At 43.0% G+C, this 20,481-nt stretch overlaps 1 protein-coding gene across 2 annotated transcripts; it reads left to right on the top strand.

The window, feature by feature from the left end:
• The first annotated feature begins 2,808 nt into the window (after positions 1–2,808).
• ankrd33ba (ankyrin repeat domain 33ba) lies at positions 2,809–17,447 on the top strand. Of its 2 annotated transcripts, none has more exons than XM_041961547.1 (6): positions 2,809–3,639; positions 12,159–12,288; positions 12,524–12,664; positions 13,620–13,761; positions 14,528–14,726; positions 15,931–17,447. In XM_041961547.1, the coding sequence occupies exons 1-6, from the start codon at positions 3,187–3,189 to the stop codon at positions 16,474–16,476; spliced, it is 1,611 nt and encodes a 536-aa protein (XP_041817481.1). In that variant the 5' UTR covers positions 2,809–3,186; the 3' UTR covers positions 16,477–17,447. The 2 variants fall into 2 exon arrangements, with proteins under 2 accessions (XP_041817481.1, XP_041817482.1); XM_041961548.1 differs by having other exon boundaries at positions 13,620–13,743.
• The last annotated feature ends 3,034 nt before the right edge of the window (positions 17,448–20,481 follow it).

Raw genomic sequence — 20,481 nt, forward strand, 5'->3', positions numbered from 1 at the left:
AAATGGCTCTGCAAGTGATGGTGCTGTTTGGTAGCGTTGTGCTATTTACAAAGTGTCTTAAGCCTGACATGACTACATGTGCACGGAGGGTGAATGCATGTGCAACACAGTGAACGCTACAAATCTGATTCATCAAATGATCATACGATAGTATTCTACAATGCTGCACTATGTTGCAGAGCAGCAGCGAGCGTGGGACGTTGTACATAGGACATATGGGAAGGGGACGTGGGATCAAGCCTACAGCTGTCTAAACATCATATAACACCAAAGAGCACCAAAATTGATGAGACAGAATGATATTGAGTAATTCAAAAGGCAAACATGACTTTTTTACTGTGCTTACCACTTGCAGTGTTTTCTGTTACAATTTGCAACAAGCATCTCTTCTGCAATTTAAATTTACTCTACTTGTTCAGTTGTGTCCCCTGAAACATCAGTTTATTATCAAGCAGCATTAACTAATTTCCTTTATACTGGCAGCAAACTGTTGCCTTTATGACACCTTTTTCCAGCTGGACTTTTCACTGAGCAGCGCTGTAATTGCTGGTGGATGGAGCAGGCTGTAAAACTGGAACACAACACAACTGTGATTACAGAATACAGTATTGCCATAAATCAATATAATGAGAGAAACTGAAATATTTAATTTTCGTTCCAGTAAACTGTATCAGATTTACAAGCATATATTTGTACAAATAATTTACAATAAAAAAAAAATCAACTCTGTTGCCAGTTTATTAGGTCCAATTGGCTAAAAGTAATGCTGTCTAATGGAACAGCTTATGATAGTCGGTTAGTTAAGATGGTATCCCTACTGTTTCCAATTCATTTATTAAAATGATGGTGAACTACAGAATATTGATGCTTTTTATTAAACGGCTGTTTTTTTTGTTTTGTTTTTTTTTAAATATCTTTAGTCTCTTGCCTATATGACCCTAAAACTGGAGCCCGGGCCTTCTAAAAGCTGGATTTCAGTTGTATGGGTGCATACATACACCCCCTTTAAGCAATTTTAAGTGAAGACATGAGGATTTTTATTTTCCCATTATCTTCTCTGGTGATTGTCTCTGTGGCTTGACCAAACAGGGAACCTTCTCACAGATATTTATCTCTGGAGGCGCTCACACCGACTGTCAAGCACACAGCAGCGGACTGATACCATAGAGATGGAGGAGCCACAGGAGAGCAGATCTCTCAGCTGGGGGTAGATGAAGGTAGAACAATAATGGGTCCACACTGGGACTGTTATGCACTTGGTTTTTCCACTGCAGCTGACGCAGCAAAGTGATATTATTAATTACTGGAGAAAAAAAAAAGGATCATCTCTGTAAATCTGGCTGCGGCCTGTAATGATAATATCATAATACTGGAGCGTTCAGGCACACATTCTCATGTTGATGGATGCAGTGCACGTCGAGTAATTATGATCACCTCTTCTCGCTTTACCCCGTCTTTACTGATACCTTTTTATGCATAATGAAAACAACCATATGCTTAAAGGATATTTTGGGTAACATCAAAACAGGATGCCCGGGACAAATGTGCACCCTATACCTCTCAGCCCTGCCTTGCTGTATGCAGGATATCTATTGTAATAGCAAGGTCCTCACTCACAGGTGAAGCACAAAAGCAGCCCAGCACATCCAGTAAAGAATGTGATGCTGCTAGAGATCAATATCAACATGATACCTAATTTCAATTATCCCAACTGCCTGTTTAGTGGATCTATATTTCATGCATTACTTTGAACTCCTCATCTTCAAGAGCAAACCTGACACTTTTTACCACTTTTTAGTTTTAGTTCCCTATTTTGGCTGTTACTGATTCGACAATTTTTTTTTCTTTGTCATGGTTTTGCTCGCTTTTGTATAAAAAGGTCTCAGGTTGAGCCCACACGGTCGCCAGTTTTTAGGCTTTCCTGCAAATTAGTATGATTTGTACACACGTGCACTAAAACCCAAGCCCAGCTCAGTCCATAGTTCAGCGCCAATGAAGGGAGCCCAATCTATGTCTCTATTATCTCAACTGGCTGCTGGCCAAGAAAATTAGAGGAGAGCGAGAGAGAGAGGTGACTGAACAGAATGCGCAGAGGCTGCGTGTGAAATAAATTATCTCAGAATCGCAGGCTACTAAATATTACCTATGTGCCACAATCACTTAAACAGCGTTAATGGCTTAATTTGAACCTAACCTGCCTTGAATCTGCCGAGCCCTTTTTGGCTTACAGTAAAGTGATAGCTTGCAGGCATTCAAATGACTCACAGGCTGAAATGCTGTTGAGTTTTCATGAATCAGACGGAGAGTACTGTGAATTCATACACAGAGGGGATTTTTTTTTTTTTTTTTAAAAGGAGAAGAGCCCACAATTCTTCCTGTTTTGCAAACCATTTGTCAAACATTATAGGTGGGGCTTTTGCAGTGTTTGCTGTATTAACACATGGTCCTTCAAAACTAATTAATAAGAATGGGGGTATATGACTCAGACCAAATATATGATATTTTGTTATCATTTTTCATACTTTTGAATCTTAATCTATAAAACCTACTAAAGCAATATCACACAGACAAATATGTGGTTCATTAAACTTAACTGAACCACATATACCCCTGTATGAATATTCTAAGAACATTAATGTTTCAGTACCAGCAGAGTGGAATTAATCTCATGTAGAGAGAGAGAGAGAGAGAGAGAGAGAGAGAGAGAGAGAGAGAGAGAGAGAGAGAGAGAGGGCCCAGTCCCAGTAATCGGATTAGGGGACTATATGTTAACCGACTGCCGTCCCTCTCCGCCCTACATGGGACGGTCGTGTGCGCAGCAGTTTTCCTTCTCTGTTTTGGCTCCACTTTTCTTTGCCGAACCTGTTTCCACTAACGCGATAAGTGTTTCCACAGCGTGCTCTCGTCGGGCGCGCACCTCGTGAGGCGTTCAGGGCTCAGATGGGCACAACGTCCAACACTCTGAAGGTAACTGATGGGCGACCGCACGCGCACCATGCTCAATTAGCCCGCGCCACAGGTCGGGGAGTTCGTGTCGTTTAGGCTCCGGCAGGCGATGGGAGAGGCTCTTTAGGCGCGGCGGCTCGGTTTCAGCTCTTGTCCGCGGAGACGGCCAGTCCCATGCCAGCGCCCCGCGTGCCAGGCTGCACTCCACCCCGAGGACAGTGCCCCAGGCTCGGGGGTTAGATGGTGCTTATCACGGACGACAGGGATGGAGGAGGCGCTTCGTCTGTCCGGGTCAAACATCTCCATCAGCAGCAGCAAAAAGTCGGGGGGAACATCACCCAAGTCCACCCGACCATAGCTGAGGAGCCCCTGTCCAACTCTGACGAGGACTACCTGGGCTCGTGCGACGAGGAGGATGAAGACGACGACGACGGAGGGGAGGAGGAGGAAGAAGACGAATTCGAAGAAGTTGACTTCGAGGACTTGGAAGATTGTCGGAGCATCGCGTCGGACGACTCCTTCTACCCGCCCGATGATGTGTTCGCGGACTCGGAGCGCACCCCGTCCCCGGAGAGCCCGCAGCCCCTCTCTTTTTTCCAGGCGTGCTGCACCAACAACGCGGCCATCGTCCGGATAATGATACGGCATGGAGTGAAGGAGGAGGAGGTCAAGGAGAAGGACAGGAACAACAGGGTACGGATCACACACGAGGACCACTTTACTAATACTTTCAGTTGTCACATCATCTCTTGTAACAAACTAGTGAGAAGGACTTTGTTGGATTTCTTAGACGCCTACTAACTCATTTATAGACAGCTTACCAGGCAATTAGTAAGTGACCTTTCTCAGGGGCACTTCTTGTGTAGTAATCGGCCACCACACCATCCTCAGACAGCCTCCATCACCTCCCTGTCACTCAGTGCAACAGGTTCAGAAGATGAAGGAAGTGTGAGCTTCCTGCAGCGCCATGCTTTCCAGGCCCGTGCTGGTTATGACACAAACGTCAAAAGTCTTTAACGTAATTGCAATCATTAATTAACGATCTGATTAATAATCACTCAATGCACAATTAAATATTCGTCGAAAAGAGGATTTGCCAGTTGGCTGGAAAACGCCACATTTTTAAATCTTATACTTTCCATTCTTTCCTTGCTACAGTTATTTTTTATAACGAGCTCACGCCTTCGTCCTGAATCATTTTTCAGACCATGCTGGTGTTTTCTGACAGGTCTCTGTGTTGACAGACCTCAGTTTTGCAAGAGTGAGAAACCCCAAGCTCTATAAAAACACTGAAGTCTCTCATGGTTTGCAGAACACACAATCCTGTGTCTGTGTGTGTGTGTGTGTCTGTGTGTGTGCGAGGGAGAGAGGGTGCATGTGTGGTCATGCAGGCGCATTTATGTGTATGTGAGAGTGCATCTGACTGCACTTTCTTATTTCTGGAGTCGGATTCAATTTGTGGGAGGCCATGGGTAAACACATTGTCTACCAATGAGCCAGTGACGGTGTTAGTGTGTCTAACGGCCCAAGATGCATTTTAAAACCATACATTCCACAATAGCAAAGCAGCAGTGCCTGTTCGTTGAGTTATTAGAAATTACATAATCAAATCTATATTTTTCACTGAAGGTGATTTATCAAAAGAGTTACTGCTTATTGGAAATGTGCAATCAAAGTATGTGTCCCTTCACGCCTTGTGTATCACTTCACGCCTGCCAAAGATTTGCAGCCCAGAGCAAAGAGATAAATCCATAAGGATGGCACGTTGGACTACTTTTCATTGATCTGGACATTTCACTTAATGGTAATTGAATTAGCTGGCAATGGGCCGCGTGCTGAACAGGAATCACACACCTTTTATCATGTGTTGTTGTGACAGCGTATTTGTGTGAGTTTGTTTTTTTTCTTTCTATCCAGGAAAGAGCTGACAAAGCCTTTTTTTCTCATTACCTGCACATCACTTTATATCTTCACGTGTGGAATATATAGAGTCTTCTTCCTCTGACAACTAAAGAGCTCTAGTAGAGACGTTGGGAGTGCAGCGTCATTGTCAGAGGCAACTAACCTGCAGTTGCTTGACAGGGGTGTGTTTTATTCCTGTAGTTTCTCCTCTGAACATTTCCCAGCTGGTCTGGGTTTTCATACTACTGACCTTACGTCACAAATGTGCGTCTCTAACCTTCAGGCGACCCCCATTTCTCTATGCTCTCTCACTTTTCTATATATCTCTCACCACCTCCCCCTCTTTAATTCTCTGTATGTCATTACTGATGAGGTCATGGGGAGGAAGAGTAGGAGTGACATCATTGGAACGTGAAAATTTCTCCTCTAAATGACATGTAAGATAGAGGGCAGTCATTTGATAAGCACCCCAAAACACATGCTTGCATGTCATATTCATGTGTGCGTGTGTGTGTGTGTAGCAGTTCTGTGTTGCTAGTGCATTCGACATTTACTTTGCTTTGCCCCTGTGACCTCAGGGATGTGCACACAGACCCAGACACAATATTAGGAAACACATCCATTAGAAACACATTTATATCAATCTGTTAAGATCATTAGTGCTTGTGTGTGTGTGTGTGTGTGTGTGTGTTTGTGTGTGTGTTCATCCTAGCACAGATGTCATCATCCTAATATAGCAGACAGCTTGGCAATGTCATGTGCTAGACAAAGAGGGACTATATATCAGGAAGACAAAGAAACCACTGTAGGGGTTGTGTTAAGTCATAGTTACAGTTTATGGAAGTATTGTGTTGCATCTCTATAGTTGCAGCTGCCACATATCCCTTTTGCAGTTGAAGTGGATTAAACAGGCGAAATCAATAAGAATAGTTAATATTAACATTGATACACAGGCCATTCTGAAAGGAGTAGGCTGTGTTAATGTGTTGTTGTCTGTGTTGGAGAGCTAAAGAGGCTCTGAGGCTGCAGAAAAGAATTAGTTGCCTCTGATGTGTGTGGTCTCCTTCAGCAGAGAGGTCAGATGTCAGGGTCAGCTGCAGAACGGCGGCTCAGAAGCTGGTAGGGATTTCTGTTTTGCATAAAGCTACTTCAGCAATAGTGGGTATTTGGCACCACAGGAGATAAAAGCTGAGGCTGTGGTTAATGGTAGTCCAATTAGTACACTTAATACCTGCAGATACAGAAAAACACAATTCTAAGGCATTTGGGTAACATGTGTGGTTTGATTTGATGTGGCAAACAGGAATGGTAGATTCTTACTTTCTCACTCAGTTACATCAAATTAATATGATCCAGAAATGGGTTTCATGATGAAAAGGTAAGCAAACCCCAGCAGTCCCTCTTGTGGACACAATATTGCATATGAAGGACAAGACATGCAAAGATGGTCCAATAGCCTGAAGCAGCACTTGCTAAAAAACAAAAGAAAAGAAGAAAGAAGCAGTGTGACATAACAGGAAAGAACAAATGTTTCAATATGGACATTAAGGAATGCAAAGGAAATTTGATAGACACAAACCTGCAGTGAGCAGTACAACTGTTTTTTGGAAATGTTCCATGGTAACTTGCAGCTGATGAGGAGGCTCATGTTAAACTTGATTAACTGAAATCCTGATCACAACAGAATAAGCCAGACAAACACTAGACATAAGCAGACGGGGCACAACGTCCCCTGCACCCTCAGAAGACTGTAAGAGACAGTCCATGCTTAAACTAAACACAGTCTGAATGCTAAATTTATCAAGAAACCTAATGACAAGCCAGTATATGTATGTATGTATATGATTACAGCTTAGTAATTATATATGCTGTCAGTGTCAGAATCCCTTTGTTGTCAGTGTTGTGACTAATGGCTGATGGCTGGATGAGAGTTCAGAAAACTATTGGCATTGTGCTGTAAAAAGATGAATGCAAGTCAATAAGCTCTGGCTGTTAGGAGATGTGTGTGTGTGTGTTAATGTCCTGTATCAAATTAATGTATCAATGTCCTCAGGCACCCCTGACCCTGTTTAGGACAGTGTTTGTTCCCCTTGCAGTGAATAGGATAAGTTGTCATGCTCACATGTAAACTCCCTCTCTCTCACGCACACTCACACACACAAACACACACACACACATACACACAGAATCCAATCAACTTAAATTAGGCCACCCTGCCTGAGTCTCCCTCACTCACACACACACACACACACACACACACACACACACACACACACACACACACACACACACACACACACACACACACACACACCTCCTCTAGAACACAATCAAATTTTCCAAATAGGGTGCGCTCAGGTGACAAACAAGGACATATACAGTCCGTTGCAGAGACCAGAGTGTCAGACAGGCAGAAAAGTACAGCCGACCAACACGCGGATCGACCATCAGGCCAACAAGCGGGGCAGACTAAATGAGGCGCAGGCGGGGAGAGACAGATATTGGGCTCTGCAGATGGTAACAAGCATGACGCTGCTAGCAAGTATAGATGAGTGGAAAAATCAAAGCGACAGTCATACACATCTGATTTGATGCAGCCATGTGAACGCTCAGCTGCAGACAGAAAGCCGGTTAACCGGGAGGCTATTGAAAGAAGCGTGGCCCAGTACGTCTGCGTGTCAGTGCTTATGGTATGTGGTCGAGGGCGGGCTCGAGCGTAGTGCGTATGTTTGCTTGAGCACAAAGAATTACTGTAAAATGCAGAACCAACACATTATGCTTGGATTACGCAGACTGCAGAGGAACAGGTTATCTGCCGTTCAGATGATTTGGAGGATTTAGTTTCGACCGGTACTTATTTGGATGTAAGAAATACAGTGTTAGGAAGCAGAAGGAAAGTTAGATTTGTTTATTGAGGAAGTGACATTTGGGAATTCACAAGGGAAGGTGGCTCATCGTTACTCTCCCAGTGGAAGGCCAATTAGACATTATGGGGAGATTAAACAGGTTTCTACTTGTCTGGGATGCTATCTTACTTGTTATGCCTCCACGCTGTCCATCCCATTCTCCTCAACACGATGTCTCAGAGGCACCTCGAGGGAATTTCTCAAAATTTGGAACAAACATTGACTTGGACCCAAAGATTTAGTGGTCAAAGAAGTCAAAGTCACCGTGTCCTGACAAAACACATTTTTGGGCACAACTCAAGAATTCATTCGCTATTTATGACTAACTTTTGTGCAAATGTCTCATAGGATGAAAATGATGAAGTGATAACATTTTATATCCAAAGCTGCTGATACTGAGCTTCAGGTGATTGTCGTTGCACTGCGTGTTTCGCACTGGAAATGATTCACTGTAATCATACATTCAAATATAGTGATAACTTCCATTTCGCCAAATAAAATGCACTTTAACACCTGATGTTAAATTCCTTCAAAGTCTTCACTACATATGTGATATGAGTCTGGGCTGATATGGATGTAAACTGCAACTTGACTGGCTGGTAAGGGTTGCACTGGGTATTGTGTCATCCTCACTGGAGCCAATTATTACAGCATTCTTACATTAACTGTAGATACACAGCTCTGTGTCTCTCCCTCCCCCACCCTCTCTCTCTCTGTGTCACTGACTGATACGGATAAGCCTTTCTATTCCTGGCTCTGGATATTCCTCAGATTACTTTGTGAGTGTGTGTTTGTGTTTGTGTCTTTGTCTGATTGTCTGTGTTGGTCTGTCTACTCGGGCTAATAATAAGTTGACCAGAATTTGTATGTGTGTGTGTGTGTGTGTGAGTGCGTTATTTGTTTTTATGCGGGGACAAATACTGGTAGACTCCACTGGACACATGTTTTTGCCACCTACATGTGTTGCATTCGAGTGATCGTAAATTAGAAGACCAGAGTGTTGATACTGAACTATGAAATACGACTTCACAACGCATTTGTGCTTTACACGCTTTTCTAAAAGAGAAGGTGTGCATTCATTTTAGGTGTAAAAAGCGCATTTCATGAGGGCGGCTGCAATCCATAAAACAGACGAGATTACAGTCGGGAGGACATGTCGACACCCATCACCATCACACAATGAAAAGCTTTAAACTTGCTGTAGTCTACATCTTCGCTTGGCCTATATACAAAATACATAATCCTCCAAAAATTATTGGTGAGGATTTAAATCTCTGTCACGCTCAGCATCTCACTTTACATTTTACAGTATCTCTATCCTGCGAGCATGCACTGCGCACTCTCATCCATCCCTGGAAGTACCCCTCTTCACTGTTTCAGGGTTGTTGAGCGTCCCGGCGATGTTATTTTTAGCCCTTTAGCCTCAGAGTTAGCCACCGAGTGCATAATATTGTGCAGCTCATGATCGCCTTTTCTGGATCCGTGTTTGCCTCTGCAGTCGTACGCTTGTACGCTGGTGCTCCTCTCTCTGATTCCTCAGTCACCAACATTGCCAGCAGCCACCGGTAAAGGGCATCAGAGCCCGGCAGATGTAACAAACATTCTTGCGTGTGTGATAGGGAAGCGCTGTATAGAAACTAGTGCCTGGGAGAAAAATAGAACAGAAGGAAAGAAGCTAAACGCTTGCGTGTTTGTGTGTGAAAATAGGACATTGTCAGACGACTGAGATCGCTCCAGACGTGCTGCAGGGCATGCTGCTTAAGTACATCACAGCAAGGCTGGAGGGTTGCCAAGAATGTGTGCGCCTGTGTATGTGAGAGAGCAAGAGAGAGACATAGACAAGCTCTACATGCGTGTGTCTAACCAGATAGAGCTGTCTGGAGCTGTGCCAGCGTGAGTGAGCTCCTTCCAGACAATCCACCAGTTGCTCCACAGGACCTCTCTGCACCTCTTCCCCTTAAAACTCTCCGGGCTGACAGCGCCGCCGCGACTCCATTTCCATGTCAGCTGGCTGACAGCCCGGCTGGTCGTAGTCAAAAGTTTAAGTTCAGTTTGTCTCACAGGTGACAAAACGACGATTGTGCATGTACTGTAAACGCTGTGAGGCATCATTTTAACTGAGCCTGCACTGCGGACTAGACCAAAAGAAGGAGACTGTTAGATGGGTCGCATGTTGATGATGCTCATATATTCTTGATGCTGGCTAAATTAAGGATCATTCAAACATTCTGCAACCTGATAAATGTGTGTACGATTTATGTAAGTTTGTCATATTTGACTTTGACTTGAGTTGTGATATTGTTTAGAATTCATTATGTGGAGGAGCACATATAACTCATCCTTCCACACACACACACACCCTGTCAGTATCATGTTTGTGTGTGTGGGTAGTGGGTGGAAGCAGGGTAGGCTGGCACCAACTTTGGTTTTCTATCAACCTCCAGGCCCTCTCTGTACCAGCCTTCATTATTATATTTATTCATTTCAGTGGGACAGAACTTTTGATCACATCCACACCAGAGTTTGAAAGACTAATTTACTGGAGTAACGCAGTGTGCTGGGGAACCAAGACTAGAAACGTATCGTGCCAAGAGGTGCAAAGTGCTCTGATGAGGGAGAACACCATGTCACAGCAGCAGGTCCACAAATCAAGTCTACTTAAGAAATATCAAATTTGGTTCAAATTATAGCAGTTTACCCAAACTCTTTGAAACTTGACTCTTGCCACTGAAGTTTGAATTGATTTCTCTCTCTCTAAAAGGAGAGAAAAAGAACAAATAGACAATAAAAACGGATCCAAAATACAATCAACTATATGTATGTTCATTATATACAAAAAGAATATAGTATAGTATAGTAGAAGTAATATATAAGCACAGTAAAAAATAATATGTAATAATGTGCCATCTCTTCAAATAAAGTTGAATATGGCACAGGTCTGACATGTCTTCTGTTTTAATCACCATGTCTGTGCAGGTTGATCAAACCTCACACCTGGAGGTGATGCACAGCCAGGCAGGGCAGCGCCGGGCGTCTGACCTTTATCACCCTCTGCTTTAGCAAAGTGGCTTCAATCTCAAGCAGTGCATTTACTGGAAAATGAAACTAACACAAAGAGGTGTAAGCGAGGAAATACAAGGTCTAAATTCAAATGCCTACACCGTGCCTCGACGACTCTCAGCAGGCACCTGGAGCAGAATAAATAAATGTTTGTCTTGCCGCTGATGTCTGCATGTGTTCTGACACGGACGAGGTCTGACTGGCCGACCTTTCCAGCACGCCTGGCTTTAATAAAGCACTAATGAAGAGTCCCTGTAGGGGCTGCCAGTGCTTGCCAATTAATAGGTCGTTAAGAACAACACATTGTTGTTTGTTTGACTGTGTTGCGAATTCAATTTTTCCGACAGCTCCGGCTTCTGAGGTTGCGCCTGTGAGCCTGCGTGTGCGTTGTTTTGTTTTCTTTTGCCACCTTCTGCATGTGGTTGAAATACAGTAATACAGTCATATTCCGAGAAACTGTTTCGAGAATACGATGTTTTTCACTTCTCAAGCTGTCAACAAACCCATGAGCTTCGTTTGAAGGCAGAATTTAAATGCGCTACATGAAGGTTTTAGTCAGCTGTGAGAAAAGAAAAAAGACATGGTATTGTCTCTCTATGAATAAAAGGTTGTTCCTAATGCTTTCAGAAGTCATCTAGAAACCAAATTGATATATTAATATATTGACAGCTTTGAGAAAATCCAAGCATCAGCATTTATCCACCAGTGCTCTAACCCCTCTAGTGAAAGGCTTTACTTTCTGACAGAAACAGCTCATGTATAAATGTATAAGTACAGCACGTATATAACATGTCAGCTGAGAACTCTGTGTTCCGACCACTCGCAGCTCTCTGGTGGTAAACGTGTTTGTCTTGGCTGATGAAGGCTGCACCTTCCGGAAAGCACCCAACTTTTACAGGAGTTTTCCAACACTCACACACTCGCAGACATAATGTTTACGCAGATACACACACACACACACACACATAAAAGGGTTCCTGTTCTGGCATGAACGCACACACGCAAAAGTACACAAGGACATCAGATGGGGAGACAGCTTCTTTTTCCACTGAGCTCAGGTCGCTTCAGTTCTCAATGAAAAGACAACAGTTGTCACATTTATTCAGGGGAATTAGTTTTGAAAGATGCACAAAGATCTCCTGGTCTGTGGATTCCTACTGACACCAGCTGCCGTAATCGCATTTTTCCTCATACTGCTTCCTCTATGTCAGCACTTTACTGCAGTGTTACTTCATCTCCTTTGGCAAGTTTTTGTTCCTGAACATTTTTGCTGATTCCACCCTTAAGCCTCTCTCCCTTCCCCTCGTCTTTTACCTCCTCTGCTTTTTTTTTTTTTTTTCTCAGATAGGGCTGTTGGTTGCATGTTACCAAGGTTACGTGGACGTCGTCATAGCGCTGTCTCAGTGTCCGTATCTGGATGTCAACTGGCAGGACAGCGAGGGGAACACGGCTCTCATCACTGCCGCTCAAGCAGGTAACACACACACACACACACACAAATGGACACACTGTTGAACGTGTGCACACGCTGATACAAATATACACATGCAGGCAGTTTGGCACTAATGCTGACACAGGAGAACACACAGACGAGCACAGAAACAGTCTGCAGTGGTTGTGTGTGAAGGCAAATAAGGACCAGCAGTATTATGTGTGAATGTGCATTTACAGACCTACAGTAACCTCTGTCCGTCCCTCTGTGCTTCAAGGCCACATAACAATCACCAACTATCTGCTCAACTACTACTCTGGGCTGGACGTCGAGAGGAGGAACTGCCACGGCTTCACCGCTCTGATGAAAGCCGCCATGCAGGGCAGGGTGGAATGCGTGCGCTCGCTCATGATGGCAGGTGAGGAAAATGGCGCCAAATGCACAAAGCTCGAAAGCGCCGGTTCCCGACCTGGGAGCCCCGGCCTCACTAGGGGTCGGCAAAGCTTCACAGTGGGTCGTAAGAAGGTTGATTTGAAGGGGTTTAAGAAACGTTTTTAAAAAGTATTACAGCAGGCCTGTATGTCAGCATTTCAGTCAGTTTTGGGAAGAAAACTTGATGAAGTTGTTATTTTTGAAGTTTAGATTATTTTATAACATTAAAAAAAGAATAGAAAATTATGCAGGTAAAACAGCCAAAGCGCTAATAGAATAGAACAATGGCCAGCATCAGTGAGAAGAAAACACTGAACTATATGTCATAATTAATGACATAATGAAATATGTCACTTAGTCAATTTACTCAATGATAGAAAATGGATCCTGTCAGGAAAAAAGTTGGGAACCACGATGAGGTCAGAAATCTGTCTCTAGTATTTCTGCCTTTCACAGATTACCTGGATTTTTTTGGGTGAAAGATTTTACTGATTACAGCCACAAAGATGTTGTTTGTTCTGCCATTGCTGTGCCATCGGGGCAGCTCAGAAAAATATGAACAGATTTTCAGAAAATTCGTGGACAGATGGACAATTTGAATTAGTTCTGGCTCTGATTCAGATTTGCTTTATTAGACGATTATTTTCTTTTTAGCCATAACTTTGATACAAGTGGAGATATCTGATACCAATTTATACAGGCCTCATTATTTAGGATTTAATTAGGACTTTAATGGTGGGAATGACACCTTTTTTCAACATGTTTATTTTGGCATTATTTGCACTTACACACATCTGTCAGCTGGAATGCCCTCCTCTCCTCCCCTCTTCACTTCAGAGTAACTACCTCCACCCTCTTATCTTTTAACCCATATCTGTGTGTATCCACCTTCTCCCACGTCCTTTCGCGGACATATTTAACCTTCTTCTCGTGTCCGCCAGGAGCTGCCCTGAACGCCAGGGACTTTGGCCGCAATTTGACTGCGAGGGAGTGGGCTGTATTCACGAGCCGTTATGAAACCGCCTGGGTGATGACACGCCTGATGGAGCGACCCTGCCCCCGCCAGTACTGTGACACATACAGGTTAACTGTAGCTCTGTGTCTGTCATGGCCAATGTGTCATACGCCAATATCTGAAGAAGCGATGCATTTCATCTCTGCAGTGCAGTCTTTTTAGCGTTATGTTCCAAGGCAGGAAGGTGGAAGGCAGGCAGATTTTCATGTATAAAGAAAATATTACAGGCTAGTTTTCAGGGGGACAAAATATTTATGGAAATTAGAGAGGTGCTACCTTGTTTACACTACAAAAAAAGCGTTCTGATGCACCTTTTTGCCTCGAGGCGCTGAGTTATTTTGCAAGCCCTTTTCTCTAACTCTCTTCACTTGAGCTACTCCTCAACTCAGCGTCTTGATTCTGTCTCAAGAACACAGTCTATCCCTGCCAGCTGGCTTTGAAGGAATAATCCTGACTAGCATACTAGCTACGCAGTTATGTACAGGTCATCAACGTTTCTGCACAGGTCTTGCCTGACACATGTTTGGATTCACTTTCTTTTTTGGTTATTTGCTGCAAGATATGGGGATTTAGACACGCAACACAAGGATAAAGAAAAGCTACGTGTTGTAAATATATGGAGTGTCAGTGCAAGTGGCCATTGATTGATTAGAGAGGGAGAATGTGGTGGCAGGAGTGAACTGTACCCAGTGCAGAGCATACAGTTTCTACAGATGCATCAAACAACAGAAAAACATAACACAGAAGTAGTTTTGAGAGAGGCGATGACTGACTTTATGATGCTGCAGAGTCAATCTGACAGCATGCAGTGAATTTATATATCTGCTGTCTCAGTCTAGAGTGGCCTCCACTTGCATCACTGGTAGCCAAAGCCCAGGAGCCCCGTGGCTGTCTGAAGCGGCTGTCGGACACCGTGCGCCACGTCTTCAACATCGCCAATGTCACCAACCCCGAGGATGACGGCGTCATCGACCACATGGTCTCTATTACAACCGCCATGAGGAGCCCTTTTATCGCTGTGGCATGCCATACAGTGAGTACTTAAGCTCTAGATCATGTTTACTCTAGTTATCCAATCGGCATTAAACAGCAATTAAACAAACCTTAGGAGATCCAAGAACACATCTACCCTCAACCCTCATGTCCCTCACACCAACGAGCCTTTTGCAAATCTAGGCTGATAAAAGGTGAAGCAATTAGCATACAGGTGACGACTCTTTGTGATAAGGAAGGATTTTTTAAAGTCTATAAAGTTGCTCTCCTCTGCATCATTCCTGGTGGCGTCTGCACATACTCAGCATAGTTGGAGATAGCAGAGCTTATTTTCTTATCTTCTGATGGAGCCAAACATTCTTGTTCAGTGTGCAATCACCTTCCACAGACTCGAAATTTGACGGAGTCGTCGATAATTGTGTGCTTTGCACTTGTGAGTTACGTCTGTGTTTGCTCAAGTCATAGGATAAAGCAGTTGAATCAGTGTGCAAATAGACTAATAATAATATTGTGGTAATGCCATTAAAGAATCTGCCACTAATTTATCTTTTATTTTATCAGCAAATTCTCTGCATTTTCATGGGATTTATTCAGAATAATTAAAGGATATAATTAACAGCAGCCTTATCTGATAAGCAGGTTATTCATGCAAGATTACCAGCAGCTGCAAAACACTTCTAAAGCACTTGTACAACCCTGATTCCAAAAGAGTTGGGATGCTGTGTAAAACAGAATGTGATCATTTGCTAATCCTTTCAGACATATACTCAATTGAAAACAGTACAAAGACAATATATTTAATTTTCCCTTTTCAGCTTCATTGATTTTCGTAAATATTTATTTAATCTGAATTGATGCAGCAACAGGTTTCAAACAAGTTGGGACAAGAGCAACCAAAGACTGGGGAAGTTGTGGAACGCTCCAAAAACACGTGTTTAGATCATTCCACGGGTAAACAGGCTCATTGGTAACAGGTGATAGTATCATGATTGGGTATGAAAGGAGCATCCTGGAAAGGCTCAGTCACTCACAAGTGAGGATGGAGCGAGGTTCAACACTTTGTGAACAAATTATTGTGTAAAGGATGTTACTCCATGGGCTCACGAACACTTTGTAAAAGTGCTGTTGGTAAACACAGTTTGCCTTCTGTTTGTATTTCTGTTTTACACAGCATGCTAACATCTTTGAAATTGCAGTTGTATGATATTATGAGTAGTCATACCATCTTATTCATATTGTTTCAGGTGTGTCCTGACAGCCCCCCAAGTGTGGGCAAACGGCGCCATGCAGTTCCTGAGATCATCCGCCAGCAGCGCGCCAAAGAGCTCCGCTCCGTCAACCCTGACAGGGTGGACAGCCACCTCAAACTCTTCCAGAACTCCCGCGTCACACTGGTGGCCAAGAACTCAGCAGACCGCCGGGCCAGCCTTCAGGCCCAGAGCCTGGTGCCTCGACACAGGAGCTCCAGCCTGGGCATGGTGGCTTACAACGAAGCCATGGAGCTGCGGAGGACCAGCCTGCTGCCCATGCACATGGTGCTGAGGAGGAGCAGCGTCAGGCCGGGGTTCAGCATCCCCAAAGTGAGGGTGTCCAAGGCCCCGCCGCCCACTTATGAGCCAGAGAAGATCCGGAGGAAGAGCAACGTCAAAGACGGAGGGGGGCACCTGCTGCAGATCCCAAAGTGGCGGTACAAGGAGCTAAAAGAAGAGCGGAGAAAAGCTGAGGAGGCTGAGAGGAGGAGGCTGGAGGCTATAACCAAGAGACACCTCGCCGCCGGGAAAAGGAAATAATATCATTGCCACAGAGGTTGTCATTTACGCTGCTCCCGAAAGAGATAATATCTGGAGAGACCATTGCTTTTGACAGATTTTTGGCGTATATGTTTTTCTACAATTTATGTGCTCAGGGTGAGCCTAAAATTACCGACAGTGTTCCTAAAAGAGGTCAGAAGACTGAAGGTTGCTGTTGCTGGTTGGCCTCTGAAAAATGGGTTTTGCACGATGCTCAATGTCCTTGACGATGTCATACAGTGAACACCCAGGGGATTTGATACTTGAAATGTTTGTAGCTAATTTATTTTTCATATTTATTGCTTTTTTGTAATGGATGGCCAAGTCTACTGTATAGTTTGATACGCTTCGGGTGCTCGGCACAGCGGCGTTTCTGTAGTGCGCCGGAGCAGACGACACTAATTCTTTCAGATTGTAACCACAGCAGAAGTGTGTTCATCTTTCTGCCTAAAAAAAACGAAGCAATTTATTAAAGATGTTATGGAATAATGTCTTTATGATAATTCAGTGGAGAATACTAATGGGCGTGTCATATTGACTTAGAATGCTAAACATAAGCTTACATAGAACATAACGGCATTTGACAGCAGTGATTTTAAATTTTTTGTTTCGCTTTATAATGACGAACCCACGAATGTATTTCGCATATATATTTTATATTAGAGACTTTAAAGCTTTTTGATGACAAATGTCTAATTTTTTATTCAATATGGACTTTTTCACATACTGGTATATAAACAAGTCTGTTTTCTAGTCTTAATGTTCGAGAGCAAGACTGAACTGTAGAGCACTACTGTGATGTAACACTTAGATCTTACCATGTGGGAAGAAAATTCAAACTTTCCAAATGTTTACATTGCAAGGCCACATTCACACTGGTTGTAATAGTGATAAACTACCATGCAATGAATGAGACGCTCAGATGTGTGAGTTTGGTGTTACAGGGTGTGGACGACGTGGACAAAATAAAACACTTCTGTTAACTGTGACTGTGATTGAGCCAAACGCTGCTGCTGCTGGTTTGATTTCAAGCGCCTCAGCCATGTTTGTTATGGAAACTTCAGGAGAAAATGATGGGATTTCTTTTTTTTTTTTGATTTTCATAAATCAACTTAGTGTCGGGAGTGAGCCGGGGTGAGCCTCGATCAGTGTGACAGCACAAGTAGAATTGAAGTGATAATCCCTAGCATATGGACCCCTCTGATAAAAACAGCCAAGTCATTATAGAACAATAGGGTCAGCTCCCTGTTTTAACATTAGAACAGTGAAAATAATGGGGCAAAAAATAGCCGTGAGTTTAAACACACAGAGCCACGGGGGAGGGGGCAGTGATATAACATTGTCGGGATTTTTGAGAGCACAATTTCACGGTCGTAACTCCTCATGGCGATTGCAGCTTAAGTGCCATCCAAGAGTGTGCGTCTAATATACATGGTGATGACTTGCTACGGGGTTACAAGGGTATTGCACAGCCAAATCATTTCTTCAAATAAACTTCATTGACTCCAGAGTGGCAATCTGCTTAGATACTGCCCGGAGGAAGTCATTTGAACATGACAAAAGAGGAGCAAACTGAACATTTACTGAACTCTGCACTTAGCAAACTCTAAGTGGTTGCAGGATTAACATATTTAACATTAACATAAGGAAATGTTTCATATGAAATTGGCTTTTTGCTGGCAACGCGGTCTCATAGCCAACAATGTGTGCAGTATGTCATGAGGCATCCTGGGCTTGCTGATCATTCTCTTTGAGGGTTTTCTCAGTCAGTATGGAGCATCTTCACACAGCCTCTCCGGAACCGGTGAAAAGTTTCTCTGGAATACAGAACTACCTTTAGATACATGCTGATGATGTGTTTGCCCTTTGTTCGTCCATCCAAAGTTCACACATACAGAGTGTGGGGGAATGAACTGTGTGAGTGTGTTGTGTGCACGGGCGGGACACGAAACCTATTAGCCCTGAATGCATCAGTTAATATTTAGGTCATCGTTGTAGCTCAAACAGCTGTTGGCTTAGATTGTAACCTGAGATTATGAAGCGCCACAGGCTTGGTCAGCGATTCCCCCCTCCTGACCGCCCTCCTCCTCCCCCACCCCGACCCAAATCCCTCGTAGAAATTCTGAAATGCCCAAATAAACAGGCCGCTATCCACTCATAGTATGACAGCAATTATGTCATGCTGTGATGCTAGAGGCTGGGATTTAGACAGGATGACCTGATTCCAGATCAGCGCTCAGAGAGTGCTTCTGTCAAACTTGTGAATTGTGGGGGAAATCCTTAGTTGGCCCTCTGCTGGTTGGTTTTGGTACAACACTTAAAGATTTTTGCATTCTAAATAGAGAACAAGTGGCAAGGTGCATATTTATGAATATGATGATAATCCTCAATTAGATACATAATAGATGAAACATTTCGAGTGAGCTATATATTGCTGACTAATCACAGCATTAATGTCATCATTGCTGGAACCCCTTGACAAGTAAGGCTTGTAAAATGATTACTTCCAAGTTTATAGAGACTAATCAAGAAATAATATGTAAGAACAACATTGTAAAAACTTAAGTCTTAGATTACTGTTGCTTCTTTACATGTTCTTTAATTAAAAAATAAGCCACGCCTTTATTTTATTAGAAATTTTTATAATTGGCCGTGATGATGCAATGTGCCGCAAGTGAATTCTTCAGATTAACATGTAATATTGCATCTGGATATACGATGTGACCATTACACTGTTACTACGTGCCTGTCATATCGTAAATAATGACAATGTTCATTATTTTTTAATATGTCCTGTGAAATAAGCAAAAAGGAGCATGTAACAATATCAATATCTCATGACACTAATAGCTGAATATATAGTAGAGGGATGTGAAAAAACAATCTCGTTTTGATTTCTTTATTTCTCTCTGGCAAACCTAATACTAGTTAACCACATCTGAGGCTTTATTTATAAACAATTCATGCTCCAAAATGTGATCCCTGTGGTCACAATGAATTTCTCCATTTTTGCTCCAATTTAGCAAGAACTAAATGTAATCTATCCCAGTGCTCAGGGTAGGGGGGCTATATAATTTAAATTTCTTTTTTTAGTATTCTTTGAAATGATACTGTGATGCAATCAAGGATAAAGTAGGTCCTTCCTAATGAATTCCATTTCTGAAATGCTGAAAGTATGAATAAATGAAAATGTCTCGCAATTAAATCAGCATCAGAATTATCTACGTGTGAACTAAAAATGAACCTCGAGTGGCCGTGGTCCCGCTGATAAAAAGTGAGGAAAAGTTGGTGGAGAGCAGCTCTTACACAAAAAAACTCATCCCAGGAGTTTTGATAACGGCAAACTTGATTAACTTGAAAAAGTACTGTATTATACTTTATGTTCGGCATTTTCAACAGAGAAGCCACAGAAAATAGGTTAGTTTTACATAAAATTCAGTCAATGCGCTGTTGGAGCAGCACCACCCATGGTATGGTGTGATGCTTGGAGCACTTTTTTTTTTTTTTTTTTTTTTTCAAAGGAAGTTGGGAAAGCAAGCAGTTTGGTGAAGCTGCAGCCAAAATGTCACTGAAACTCTTTTTTAAGCAACCTTATCAAAATGCCTGAGTACATCTAAAAAGGTCCTGATCTAAATGACTAAATGCCTCTTCCTCCCACTGTTGCCTGATGACTGAACCGCAGCATCGGTGGAAGCTATTTCACAGGAATGACCAGTCTCAACTAGCTGAAGCCAGTTTTAATGTTCCTGAGGACCACATGGTCAACAGCTGGTGTTGTATACTCAGGGATAATGTAATTAAGTGCCAATAAATGAGAGGGACTTAGTGCTGAGGGTAAAGTGCCTTACTCTGTAACCTTGACTGTTTCTACAGTGCAGAACAACTGAAAAAAGCATGTTTCAGGGTCAGACTGACACAAATAGCCTCTTCGGCCTGCCGACACATGGTCACAAGATGCTGGCTAACCCTCCTAAATACGGCGTACCCGCATAGAGGGCAGTGCCT

This window comes from Chelmon rostratus, chromosome 20, assembly GCF_017976325.1.
Source record: "Chelmon rostratus isolate fCheRos1 chromosome 20, fCheRos1.pri, whole genome shotgun sequence".
NCBI lineage: Eukaryota > Metazoa > Chordata > Actinopteri > Chaetodontiformes > Chaetodontidae > Chelmon > Chelmon rostratus.

Excerpts from the sequence above, each read along its gene's own strand:
- ankrd33ba (XM_041961547.1), top strand. The coding sequence starts at position 3,187 with ATGGTGCTTATCACGGACGACAGGGATGGAGGAGGCGCTTCGTCTGTC. Across the intron at positions 12,289-12,523 it reads CATCACTGCCGCTCAAGCAG|GCCACATAACAATCACCAAC; the intron begins GTAACACACACA and ends CTGTGCTTCAAG. Across the intron at positions 13,762-14,527 it reads CAGTACTGTGACACATACAG|TCTAGAGTGGCCTCCACTTG; the intron begins GTTAACTGTAGC and ends CTGCTGTCTCAG.